Source organism: Stegostoma tigrinum, chromosome 3 (genome assembly GCF_030684315.1).
Source record: "Stegostoma tigrinum isolate sSteTig4 chromosome 3, sSteTig4.hap1, whole genome shotgun sequence".
Classification (NCBI taxonomy): domain Eukaryota; kingdom Metazoa; phylum Chordata; class Chondrichthyes; order Orectolobiformes; family Stegostomatidae; genus Stegostoma; species Stegostoma tigrinum.
Window position 1 is genome coordinate 131,392,755 of NC_081356.1, and position 13,434 is coordinate 131,406,188.

Here is a 13,434-nt window from a genome sequence, read left to right on the forward strand (position 1 = left end):
TATTCCTTAGAATGTCGGAGAATGAAGGGTGACCTTATTGAGGTGTATAATATCATGAGGGGCATAGATAGGATGAATGCATATAGTCTTTTTCCTAGTGATGGGAAACTGAAAACTAGAGAGGATAGGTTTAAGGTGAGAGAGGAAAGGTTTAAAAAGGACCTGAGGGGCAACTGTCACGCAGAGAACGGTGCATATATGGAACAGGCTGCCAGAGAACGTGGTTGAGGCAGGTACAATAGCAAATTTTTTTTAAAAAAAGGATAGGCACATGTGAGATGTTAATGGGCTAACACCCCATGAATTTTTACGCTCCTTATCTCCTCATATAGGGATATGTGAACACTGTCTCAATTTCCAGCCTGAATAGGAATGGGTGTGAAACATCTGTAAACACAAAAAGCATTGAGCTCTGTAATCTTTATGGCTGTGCCCACACTGCCGCCTACCCCTGTTTCTGCTGAAATGGTCAGGTCAGTGACCTTTAATCAAGTCACCACTTGAAATCACATCATGTCATTATCATACACTTCGTGATGATCAAAGCTGTATCCTGTTCTCAGATGTAGCATTTGTTTTATGTATCTGCCAGTTCCAAGGATATAAAAGCGGGGACTATCCCCCGTTCGGGGAGAATTGCTCACGATACTCAGCACTCTGTGCTGGGTTGCGTACACCGATCCTCCGTAGCTTGTACCTGCTTAATAATAAAGGATTGTATTTTTGTAACCAGGTCAGTGTCTTGCTCTTGCATCAAGTCTGTGAGGGTCTCTGATTAACGAACCTAACACATGAACGGGAAGGGTTTAGAGGGATTTGGACCAAATGTGGGCAGTTGGAACTAGCTGAGTGGGCACCATGGTCAGCATGGACCAGTTTGGGCTGAACGGCCTGTTTTCATGTTGTATTACTAACTGACTTTCCCACCTATTTTGCTCCTATCTGCAAATTTACTAACCGTCCCTACTAATTCTCATCCAAGATAACAAAGTGTGGAGCTGGATGAACACAGCAGGCCAAGCAGCATCTTAGGAGCACAAAAGCTGATGTTTCGGGCCTAGACCCTTCATCAGAGAGGGGGATGGGGTGAGGGTTCTGGAATAAATAGGGAGAGAGGGGGAGGCGGATCGAAGATGGAGAGAAAAGAAGATAGGTGGAGAGGAGAGTATAGGTAGGGAGGGAATAGGTCAGTCCAGGGAAGACGGACAGGTCAAGGAGGTGGGATGAGGTTAGTAGGTCGGAAATGGAGGTGCGGCTTGAGATGGGAGGAAGGGATGGGTGAGAGGAAGAACAGGTTAGGGAGGCAGAGACAGGCTGGACTGGTTTTGGGATGCAGTGGGGGGGAGGGGATGAACTGGGCTGGTTGTGGGATGCGGTGGTGGAAGGGAAAATTTTAAGCTGGTGAAGTCCGCGTTGATACCATTGGGCTGCAGGGTTCCCCTCATCCCCTCCCCCCCCCACTGCATCCCAAAACCAGCCCAGCCTGTCTCTACCTCCCCAACCTGTTCTTCCTCTCACCCATCCCTTCCTCCCATCTCAAGCCGCACCTCCATTTCCGACCTACTAACCTCATCCCACCTCCTTGACCTGTCCGTCTTCCCTGGACTGACATATCTCCTCCCTACCTCCCCACCTATACTCTCCTCTCCACCTATCTTCTTTTCTGTCCATCTTCGGTCTGCCTCCCCCTCTCTCCCTATTTATTCCAGAACCCTCTCCCCATCCCCCTCTCTGATGAAGGGTCTAGGCCCGAAACGTCAGCTTTTGTGCTCCTGAGATGCTGCTTGGCCTGCTGTGTTCATCCAGCTCCACACTTTGTTATCTTGGATTCTCCAGCATCTGCAGTTCCCATTATCTCTAAATTCTCATCCAAATCATTTTATACAAACAACAAACAAAAGTGGACCCAACGCCAATCAGTGTGGAACACTGCTGATAACAGGCCTCCAGCCTGAAAATCAACACTCCATCACCACTGTTTCCTGCCAATTTTGTATCCAATTTGCAAGCTCACTATGAATCTCATGTGATCTTACTTTTCTAAAATCAATCTACCCATGCAGAGCCTTGTCAAAGGTTAAAGGTAAATTATGTCATAACCAATTTGACAGAATTCTTAGGGGAAATGTATGCAGTAGTATGCTGAACATTAGGAAGATATTAAATGAATTGCCACACACCAGGCACATTAAAATGGAAGTATATTGAATTAGGGACAACTGATCAGTTAAAAATACAAATTGGTTCAATTACAGGAATAAATAGGGTGAAAGATGTATATTTTTCAGAGTGGCTATTTAATGATGGGGTTTTTTTTCAGTACTAATTTTGGCTCCCTTTCTCAAATATATTATGATTTGATCATGGGTGCAGGAAGCAGAAAAATTTTCATATGGCCCAGAACTTGTCAAGGCAATAGATTATGAAGAAGATAGTTAGAGGCTTCAGAATGACAGGTGGTGAATTGATCAGAAGCATGCCAGATGGAGGTCAATGTGAAGAAGTGTGAAGTGATGCACTGAGAGGACTATGCAAAGGCAGGATCTTTTAAATTGTACAATTCTTCTGAAAAACCTGGATGAGCAATTAAACCTTACATAGATATCCTTTTAAAAGTGGCAGGGCAACTTGTTAAGGTAGTTTGAAAAGAGCACGTGGACCACCTAGGTTTGTAAATGGAAGCAAAGAATGTAAAAACAAAGAAATCACATGAGCGGAGGCAAAAAATGTTAGCTAAAGTATTCTGAGAAAGTAAGAACTGCTGATGCTGGAGTCAGAATTAACACTGCAGGCCAGGCAGCATCAGACCAGCAGGAATGCTAACTTTTCAGGTTGGGAACTTTCTTCAGAAAATGGCTAAATGCTTAGCTAAAGTATTGTGGCTGTTTTTGTGTCATGCTTCGGGAAAGAAGAACTAATGTTGGAAGGGGTATAGATGGGATTTATCTGGATGGTTCCAGAGATGAGGTTGCAAAATGAGGCCTGTTCTATAAACGAGGAAGGTTAAACTGCAGTCTAGAAGTTGTCAAATGTTGGAATCTTGATAGTGGTGAAGTCTGAGAGCTTGAGTGGAAGTGTGAAGTCTCTTTACCGAGCTTTTTGGGATCTGGGCCACCTGACTTAAAGTGGTGGAAGTTGATTCGTTAACTTTAAAAGCTTTTATGATTCTAACATGACCCATTCTTAAGCCTACTTGGAAACTAGGGACAATATTCTTGACCGTTTTTTAACAAAACAGATTGTAAGAGTAAGCCCTTCAGCGCACTCCACATGTTCCATTATTCGTTCAGATCAAAGTTGAACTGTATCTTGTCTCCTTTTAGGTACACTGGCTTTTATATTCCTTAATACCCTTGTTTGATAAAGTACCAAGCTCACTATTTGAAATTTTCATCTGATATCTTCTGGACATCTTGAACATTGAATTGCTCTAAGTTGAACACGTGCTAATTGATCTCTTATCAGTCTTGTCTTGCTTTCCAATCCAGTGCTCAGTGTCTCTTAATAGAATTATATAAATGGTACATGTACAACTTTAGGTGATTCTAGGTTATTTCCAGTGCTTAATACTCTTCCTGTGTTGTCAGCAGCCTGCTAAAATAGCCCCTAACTTGGTCACTTATTGTGTTTGAAAGTAAAACATTAACTGGCTTGTTTTAACATTAGTAATTATCCTTTCCCACTTTCATATAACTTAACAAGAGGAAAGTCACCTGCCACTTGCCTAGACCCTTGATCCAAAGTAATTCATCTGTATTTGAGTAGCCTGTTCCCAGTGATATCTTCGGTTGACTTTTTAAAAAATTTTTGAGATCTTGAGTATTGCTGAGAAGAGACGTTTTGTTGAAATTTCTCGTCTTGTGGTCACCAGACTATTTTGTAAAAATACCAATTTGAGGGGAAAATTAACTTTTAATGCTGCTCAAAAATCCAAAGGACTATGGATGCTGGAAATCAAAATCATAAATTGCTGGAAAAACTCAAAAGCAGCATCTTTGCAGAGAAAGCAGAGTTAACATTTTGAGTGCCGTTAGAAGAAGGGCCACTGGTCCTAAAATGTTAATTCTGTTTTCTTTCCATTTATGGTGCATGTGAGGAGAATGCTGATTGGTTGGCAGATGAATTCTAATTGGTAGAGATGTTATCATTAAGTATGCACCTCCTAATATTGATTTGACATATAACAGCTAAAGCTTGTTAAACTTTTAAGCCAGGAAGGTTGACTTGGATTGGTTAGGGCATTACCCTGAGAAATGAACCAGCAAATGACAATTGTCTATTTTGTTGAATTGTCAGAGGTATAAGATATTCTTATTCTTTATTCATTCATGGGCTGAGGGTGTCACTGGCCAGGCAGCATTCATTGCCCGTCCCAAAATTGCCCAGAGGGCGGTTGAGTCAACCACATTACTATGGGTCTGGAGTCGCGTGTAGGCCAAGTAAAGATGGGAGTTTTCTTTCCTACAGGACATTAGTGAACCAGATGGGTGTTTTCCTGACAATCGACAATGGATTCACAGCCATCATTTGACTCTTAATTCCAGATATTTATTGAATTCAAATTCCACCATTCGCCGTAGCAGAATTTCAATCTCGGTCTGTGGATTAACACCCCAGTGTGTGTGTTCTTTCTGTCTGCATAAAATGGGGCCCTCTGTATTAATATCAGTACTTTTCAGTAATTGCAAGTGTGCTACTCTGAGAGTACGACTAGCAAACCTACCTTGGTTATCTGTGTTATGCTTTACACAATGAAGATTATTCAGCAAATGTTGTTCAATTTCAGAATTGTTTCTAACATTGAATATTGTTGTGGATTTCGCAAGTGCATTCTGCTTGGGAACCATCAGGACCATGCTTGTTTGGAACAGATGATGTGGTTTGATGTATGTGGGACATAAGATGCCTGATACATAGGCCATTACTGTGCAGAAACTGCATGAATGGTTTTTGCTACTAACGGGAACCTGTTGTCAAGCCTGAAAGATATTCTGCCTATGACACAAATGAATAATATATGAATTTTGGTGCCGTGTGACATTGGATATAAAAATCATATGTCACAAAGATAGGAGGAGCCAAATGTCCAACTCCTAACTCACATTCACAACAAATCTTAAGTAGAAAATACTTGGGAAAACAGTCACCAGATTTCTATTTTCATGGAGAGAGAAAAGTGCTGTGTAACACTTCATTTTGATCACCTGCCATCAAAATGTAAGACATAGCCTGGCCTTTCAATTCTTTCTAGCATTTCCTGTATAATTGCTTTTTGACACGGTGGACCTACTAGTTAGTGAAGTGATATCTTAAAATAAATATATGCAGCCAGTAAGTTTTCAACTAAGCCCATGAACAGTCAAGTTATACCATAAGACATAGGAGTGGAAGTACGGCCATTCGGCCCATCAAGTCCACTCCGCCATTTAAATCGTGGCTGATGGGCATTTCAACACCACTTCCCTGCACTCTCCCCGTAGCCCTTGATTCCTTTTGAGATCAAGAATTTGTCGATCTCTGCCTTGAAGGTATCCAACGTCCTGGCCTCCGCTGCACTCTGCGGCAATGAATTCCACAAGCCCACCACTCTCTGGCTGAAGAAATGTCGTCTCATTTCAGTTTTAAATTTACCCCCTCTAATTTTAAGGCTGTGCCCACGGGTCCTAGTTTCCCTGCCTAACGGAAACAACTTCCTAGCGTCCACCCCGTCTAAACCATACATATCTTGTAAGTTTCTATTAGATCTCCCCTCAACCTTCTAAACTCTAATGAGTACAATCCCAGGATCCTTAGCCGTTCATCATACGTTAAACCCACCATTCCAGGGATCATCCGTGTGAATCTCTGCTGGACACGCTCCAGGGCTAGTATGTCCTTCCTGAGGTGTGGGGCCCAAAATTGGACACAGTATTCTAAATGGGGCCTAACTGGAGCCTTATAAAGCCTCAGAAGCACATCACTGCTTTTATATTCCAACCCTCTTGAGATAAGCGACAACATTACATTCGCTTTCTTAATTACGGACTCTACCTGCAAGTTAACCTTTAGAGAATCCTGGACCAACACTTCCAGATCCCTTTGCACTTCTGATTTGCAAATTTTCTCACCGTTTAGAATACAGGCATGGACTATTTTCTTTTTTCCAAAGTGCAAAACCTCACATTTACTCACATTGAATTTCATCAGCCATTTCCTGGACCACTCTCCTAAACTGCCTAAATCTTTCTGCAGCTTCCCCACCTCCTCAGTACTACTTGCCTGTCCACCTATCTTCGTATCATTGGCAAACTTTGCCAGAATGCCCCCAGTCCCTTCATCCAGATCATTAATATATAAGGTGAACAGCTGCGGCCCCAACACTGAACCCTGCGGGACACCACTCGTCACCGGTTGCCATTCCGATAAAGAGCCTTTTATTCCCAACTCTCTGCCTTCTGTCAGAGAGCCAATCCTCAATCCAAGCCAATCCAATAGTACCTGTGCAACATGTCTTTCTGGGCGCATGTGATTTCCAATGTCAGTGAAATACACTGCTTGAAATCTAATAAGCGCTGATGAGCTGATCACTACTATGAAACTGCTTTAAAATTTCATATTGACAATTTCTTATGGTTACAAGCAATCTTCATTGCACACACAACCATTCAGATTTCATCAGACCATGCTATGCCATACAAAATTAGGAAAAGGATATTGCTCAGTCAGTGAAAAGTATTTGTGATCCTGATTTATTTCAAATACTTCAAAAACTTTTTTAGGTAGGGAACATTCTGGAAGCTGACTACTTCAATAATCTGCTGTCACTTTCTACATTGACACGCCCTTGTGCCTTGCTGTCCTGAATACTCCAGGACCTTAGGGTTCCATTCCACTACCACGTTCCTAGTACCCAATGTGCTTCCAGATCAAGCAGCCACACTTCTGACACGTCCCACTATTCTGTTGTCATTGCTTTTCAACCCAGATAATTTCTTGTATAAACATGTTCTGAACTGAACTAAAACAAAGAATTGGGGGTGCTGGAAATCTGGATTTTAAAAAATGGAAACTCAACAGATCTGATAGCAGATCTGTGGAGGGAAAACTGAGTTAACGTTCCAAGCCCAGTAGGCCACCTTCAGAACAGTTTGTAATCCATCAACTAACCACTACCAACCAGTGTCAAAATGTCACAACCTGCCAGACCAGCCAACATTTTCAGGCGACCAGCATCTTTTTCAACTTAGCACTAACAAAATGCATATATTCCCTCCCCACCAAATATGCATAAGGCCATGCACCCTCTGTGCAGTACTTTTAAATAAAAGATAAAATTGAATACCTGAGCAATTAGAATGCTAAATTTAATAAGTTACATTAAGGACTTGTGTAATTCGGGCATTAAAATACTACTGATGCTCTTGGCACTAATTTAAAACTTCAATTTGACTCATTCAGTTATCATTCATGACTGTTGGAGATTATATTACCTGTTGAAAATCACTGTCTTCCTTTAATCTCTCGATGTAGGCCTCACTGACAAGGCTAGCATTTGATGCCCATCTGTGATTGTCTACAAACTGACTGACTTGGCTGTTTCCTTGTGTATTCAAGATTTAACCACATTGTTTACTGAGAGTAAAGCCATAGCAATACTGGAAAATAACTGCTGACAACGTAGCTCATCTTCTATGGAGTGTTTTTTTAAAACTAAAACTTAATTAGAGGGTTAGCGTAAAGTTTCCCTCTTTAGTTGCTGAAATTACTGCACAGAGACAGCCTTTGATGCAGAGCCAATTTGTTGTAGTACTTTCGAAGTTGGTTTAGCTGTTGTATGTAAGTAAATGTGGAAGCTGTTTTATGTTGAGCAATGTCTTGCAAGTAACAAAAGAATACATGGCAAGTGGAATCTGTTCTTGTAGATGGTTTTGAGGGAAGAATTGTGTTAGACCAGGAGAAACCACCTGTTTTTCATGGATTCTGTGTTGGCCACCTGAAAAGGAGGGTGAACTATGTTTATTATTTCATTTGTCAGGTGACACCTTCAGTTTTGTAGTTACCTCTCAGCTCTGCACTGAAGTGCCATGTTTTGATTTATTATTTTTATGTACTGGGAGTGTGAAAAATATTGTTTTGTGTGCTAACTAGACAAATCCAGCTTTAAGTACATAGTTCAGGCATGCAGAATATAGGATGATAGTTACAGAGAGTCTGATAACAGCAAGGAAGAAGCTGTTCTTAAATCTGTTCTTAAATATGTAGGGGGAAAGAATCTCCAGTTTTTTTTTCTCTGCATCTCCCTCATTGCTTTCACTACATCGTAAATCAGCAGTCTTTCTCCTATTCTTGTAATCATTGGCTACTCCCTGTTAGAGTGGAGCCTGTTATTTGACTTATTTACTTTCCCTTGTACATAGTCTGCACCAAACAAGAGAACCCAATGATGTCATCCTTACCTGGTCTAGCATACATGTGACCTCCAGACCCACAGCAATATGGTTGACTCTGAACTACCCTCTGAGCAATTAGGGATGGGCAATAAAAACTGCCTAGCCTGTGATGCTGCCCTCATCCTGTGCATGAATAAAGGGGAAAAAAAGCATACACGTGGACACAGCCACAGATGTGCAAAGCAACATTAATATTATTTGTTGAGGCAAAAACTGGGAAGGTGGTTCAATGGCCTCTGTCCACAAAGTTTGTTGAGAAGGTCCTTTTGCCTTTCTGGCACTTGCTTCTCAATCTTTGACTCCTACAAACCAATGCTTGGAGAGAGAGTGGCAGCTTCGCAACTTTGAGATTTAAGTCAACAGTTGCAAGTTGCACAAACTGGTGAGGAAAAATAAAAGCGTATTCTTCGGGCTTTAGGTGATTTTTTTTTCCACTGCAGAGTAAAGGATGCCCATCAGCCTTCTTTCTGTAGGGCCTCTGGGTATTTTTGTTTGTATCAACAACCTGTTTGACTACCCGAGAGCCAATCACATTTGTTGACAGGCTGAAGGGCTTTGTCATCTATGGCTGGTCACCAAACCACACACTGGTCAACTATTTACTGTTAACTGAATCTCATTTTATGCACACTCCTTGGTTCCCTTGTTATTGCAATTAAACATTTCCCCCACCCTTACACGCCACTGATTGAACAAATGATAATGTAACCAATGTTTAACAATATTTGCAGGTAGCTTGCTTTTAAAAGTGCAGCAATCCCATAGTTTTTAAACAGTCCTAACCATTTCAGTCCACAATGAACAAGGCAAAATAAAATAGTTTTTATGAATTTCACTTATTCTGCTTGGCGGCAGTAGCGGTGGGTTTTGGCATTGGAGGAACAATGTGAAAATTAACTTTAAGAATTTAGATCTTACCAGAAATCTGCTTTCTGCAGAATTAATTGGTAGGTTTATTTTCCTACTCCTGATCTGTATGTATTACCTCTAAAACTTTTTATCTCTTCATTTCAGGCTCTGTCAGATTTTTGATGTTGACAACAAACAACAGCAATTGTTCAGAACATTCAGTGGTCTGGAACAGGAAGTCAGAAACCTACAGAAAGAAGTTATTTCATTCAAGGAACAATTGGGAACGACCCAGCGTGAGCACTCTAACCTTTGGTCTGCACTGGAGTCTGATATTGAGAGACTCCAGAGTGTTATGTATTCCAGTTCCAAGCAGCTCCTGCTTCATTGTGAGGTAACCTTCTATGTGATCTATTTAATTCTAAACACCATGCTCAATTTGTCTGTGCATACTGTTTTGATCTCCATAGGAGAGGTGGTTGAATTGGCTAAGTGTGGCAAAATGGTGGGGACAGTTATTTGATATCTCCATCCAAAAGCTATTGTGAAGTGTTCTCTAGATTTGAATGAAAATGTTTCAGATAATCTGGATGCATATCAGGAATACATCCATTGATTCTGCAGACAGATCACAACAGGCTGTACCCTGCAAAATTTCTAGAGTCTAATTCCAATGGTTATGCAACCAGGTAAACTTAGGAAGGAGCAGTTACACTATAACTTAAAACTTGAATCTTAAGCAATGACTTTTCCATGGATAAAGATTGATAGTTAAGTTGTCTACTTTTAATGATAGATGCTGAAAGTAGAACAAACATTTTTTCGAAGAAATGTTCATTGCTTGGATATTAATGAACCTATCATTTCCCATTTAGACTTTAATATTTTTTAACTATAAGCCAGTCCCAGACTGTCAACGAAATTTCCATTTGTGTTCCTAGGCCTGTTTTTATACACAGGTGACTTTATTAGCTCTTTCCATATGGCAAAGTGCAAATTTTCAATACAATAGTTGACGCAAAAACAACCAGGAATCCTGTATTTAAGGAAGTACTGTTGCCATTTAGATACTAATTTGACAATGAATATTCTGTGGGTTTCTGTTGATTAGGTTCTTTGTGGACTTGTACTCAAAAGTACATTTTGTATGAAAATTTTGAAATGAGTTCCGAGTACTATGAGAGAATAATTTGTTTGAACAAAACCAGTAATCGGTTTACAAATTGCCATTCATTTTTACCAGAAGTGTTTAAGGATGTTGATGTTTATTTGGGAACATCCAGATGTAACTTTGTTACTAAATTATTTTTTGAAAACTTGCTAACTTTATTGCTGTTTAGTTTGCATATTGTCATTTTTCTACTGGGAGATTATTATTCGCAGAGCCAAGAACTTGGAACTATTTTGCTCTTTGTGCTTCACTCTCTCTGTAGATGTGATTCAACATAATTTTTTTTAAAAACAACCCTAATCTAGGTGGTTACAGAAGCTGCTGAGATGGGGGCAGGATGGGAAAAAGACAGGTGTAATTTTTCCATGTTTGTGGAAGATTTCAGACATTTCGACCTAATAGTGTTTGATATTTGTGTGCACACCCCGTCTTTGTGTTCTTCTCTTTGACCATGCAAATTGACCTGTGGAAAGTTCTAAGTGCATTTTGGATAAGTGGGCAGCAAAATGTGACAGGATTAATACTGTTTTAAGTACGTATTTCCACTTTTTAAAAAGTGTTTCAATTAGTTTTCACTGGTACCAATCTAAACTTTTTTATTGTCTGTCTATTTATTTTGAAGGAACTGTCAGAACCTCTTCAAAGATTAGAATGTCAACTGCAGAGACTGCCGCAAATTATTGGGAATATAGCTGATAATATTAAATCAAAACGGCAAATTCTGGCAAGCAACTTGAGTCTTCAAGGCGAGAGAGTTCTATATGTTTATTTCTTCCAAGACCCTGATAAATTGAAAGCAATTGTGGAGAATCTGGAGAGGAAAATTAGCACTCAGAACATTGGATCGGAGAGCTGATGTCTGCCAGGGAGCAGGCAACATTGCTAAGACATGGTTAAATCAGAGGGGGAGAAAACCCACCTCTAGTTGGTTGTATAGTAACATTCAAAAATGTGGAGGAAGAAGTTGCTTCTGGGGAAATGTGAATACTGATTGAGCATTTTGTGCTCTTAATAAAATATTCTTCTAGCACTATTTTTAATTGTTTTGTACGTGTGTGTAAAATATTGCAGGCCTTTTTAACCAGAGTTCATACTTTATTTTTAATTTACTCTTAAAATGCAATCCTGGAATCTCCTTGTGATTTGGAGGTCTCAGCATCCTGTCACATTACACTACTAACCACAGAAAAGTAAGTTATGTCTGATCAAAACATCTGATTTTCCTGTATTCTTAAATCTATGTATAATTGTCTCTTTCACTGATTATAGTACAACAAAATTAGCAGTGCAGCACATGTACCCTAAACTGTCACAAAACATTTCATGTGTAATGAATGACTGAAGTATACAGCTGTTATAAAAGCAAATATTACAATTAATTTGTGCGTAGCAATTACATTTTGAGTGTATTTGAAGCTCCATGTTGGGTTGTCATTTGGAAAATCTACTCTTATTTGCAATACTCTGGCATTGAGGAAATCTGTCTGGCGATCAAGTGAAGCCATGTTTGAATGATTTACTTTGAAAGAGCATCTCCAGTTGGTGAGAATTCCTTCATTGATGCATTGAAGTGTGAGGACTGAGCTCATTACCTGCAAATCTGTGGGTGGAGTTGAGCTACCACTTTGATTTCTTTAATTTATTAACATCTTTGACAATAAATTTGCAGATTATAATAATCTGTTGATTTTGCTTCTAACATTATTGAAATTTTTGAGCCTAAAGATTTTCTGACTGTCCTAATTGTGTATTTATTACATTTATGAATTATTTAAGGCCCACTTATAATTTTTAGAGCCAGTTTTAATTTAAATATCTTGGATGATTGGATGCAATTTTCTTGAACCTGTCCTGTATTCCTTCTAGCATAAAGACAAAGAAGAGGAGGGTGAAACTTGTTCGTGTCTGGGATTTCCAAAAGAAATCCCTGGAGGCAACTTACTGCTGACCGAATGTCAGAACAAAGAATATTTGAGATCCACGACAGCAGACCTTGGCATCTCCAGTCTCCTTGATATTTTGTTGACAGTTCTGTTTTCTGAGCAGGTAGTGTAGTGATAAAGTCATTGGTATTAGTAATCCAGAGGAATTAACATGAATTTTTTAATTTGTTAGGAAAACCATTGGGGAAAGGAAATTGGCTATCCTTGCCTAATCTGACCTATATATGGCTCCAGACACACAAGATCAACCACATTGCTAATTGGACTATTGAAGTATAGTGAACTAGTCACTTGATTACATCAAGGTGCTAAAGGGAAGTTTGTTCCTTTTTTTTTAAAGAAAAGGAATGCTTTGTATCAGCCAAGACAGTAGAAGTGACAACAGCAACCCCAACCCTGTCAAACCTACTAATTCTTCCTTACTGACATCTGGGGAAAAACCAGTAGCAAAATTGAGAGAGCTGTTCCACATGCTAAGCATGGAACAGCCTGACATAGTTTTGCAATATTCTAAACTCCTTCATTGTCCTTGCGTCTGTTGAAGTGGCAGTAAGTCAGGATGGAATTGCTGGAGAGGTCTCAACATGACTCCTGACTCCGTGAGGTTTCATTTTATATCAAGTGAAACATGGATAAGGAAACAGTCAGCTGATTACTATCACAAAGGTATGGAACAAATTAATTAATTCCTCTTTGCACCAAACAGCTTTGAAAGAAGCTGTGAGGGTGACAAGGCAAAAAATGTTTTCTGGGTGACAATTTTCAAAGTCTGCTGCCAACTGTGGCTCGGTAATAGCTGACCAAGCTAGTTGAGCACTTAATTGCTGTACTGAGTTTCCTACAGCTGATGAGGAAACCAAGAAGAGGGAAAAACCTACTTGTTGGCATGACCAATCTGTCTGTCGCAGTTTCAGCTGTTCAAGGAAGTATTGGTATGAGTAACTAGTGTGCAGACCTTGCTTAGCCAAAGCTCTGTCCTCCTATTGAAAATGAAGTTCATCACTACCAATGTACTGAACAGGAGAGATTTTTTAACAGTTCT

At 40.0% G+C, this 13,434-nt stretch overlaps 1 protein-coding gene across 2 annotated transcripts in view; it reads left to right on the forward strand.

Annotated features, from left to right (window-relative positions):
* haus3 (HAUS augmin-like complex, subunit 3) overlaps positions 1–12,038 on the forward strand; it is a 30,575-nt gene extending 18,537 nt beyond the window's left edge. For both annotated transcript variants that reach the window (XM_048527559.2, XM_048527558.2), the window contains exons 4-5: positions 9,444–9,672; positions 11,072–12,038. In XM_048527559.2, the coding sequence (XP_048383516.1) occupies positions 9,444–9,672; positions 11,072–11,305 (463 nt within the window). In that variant the 3' untranslated portion in view covers positions 11,306–12,038. The remainder of the gene's footprint in view (positions 1–9,443; positions 9,673–11,071) is intronic.
* The last annotated feature ends 1,396 nt before the right edge of the window (positions 12,039–13,434 follow it).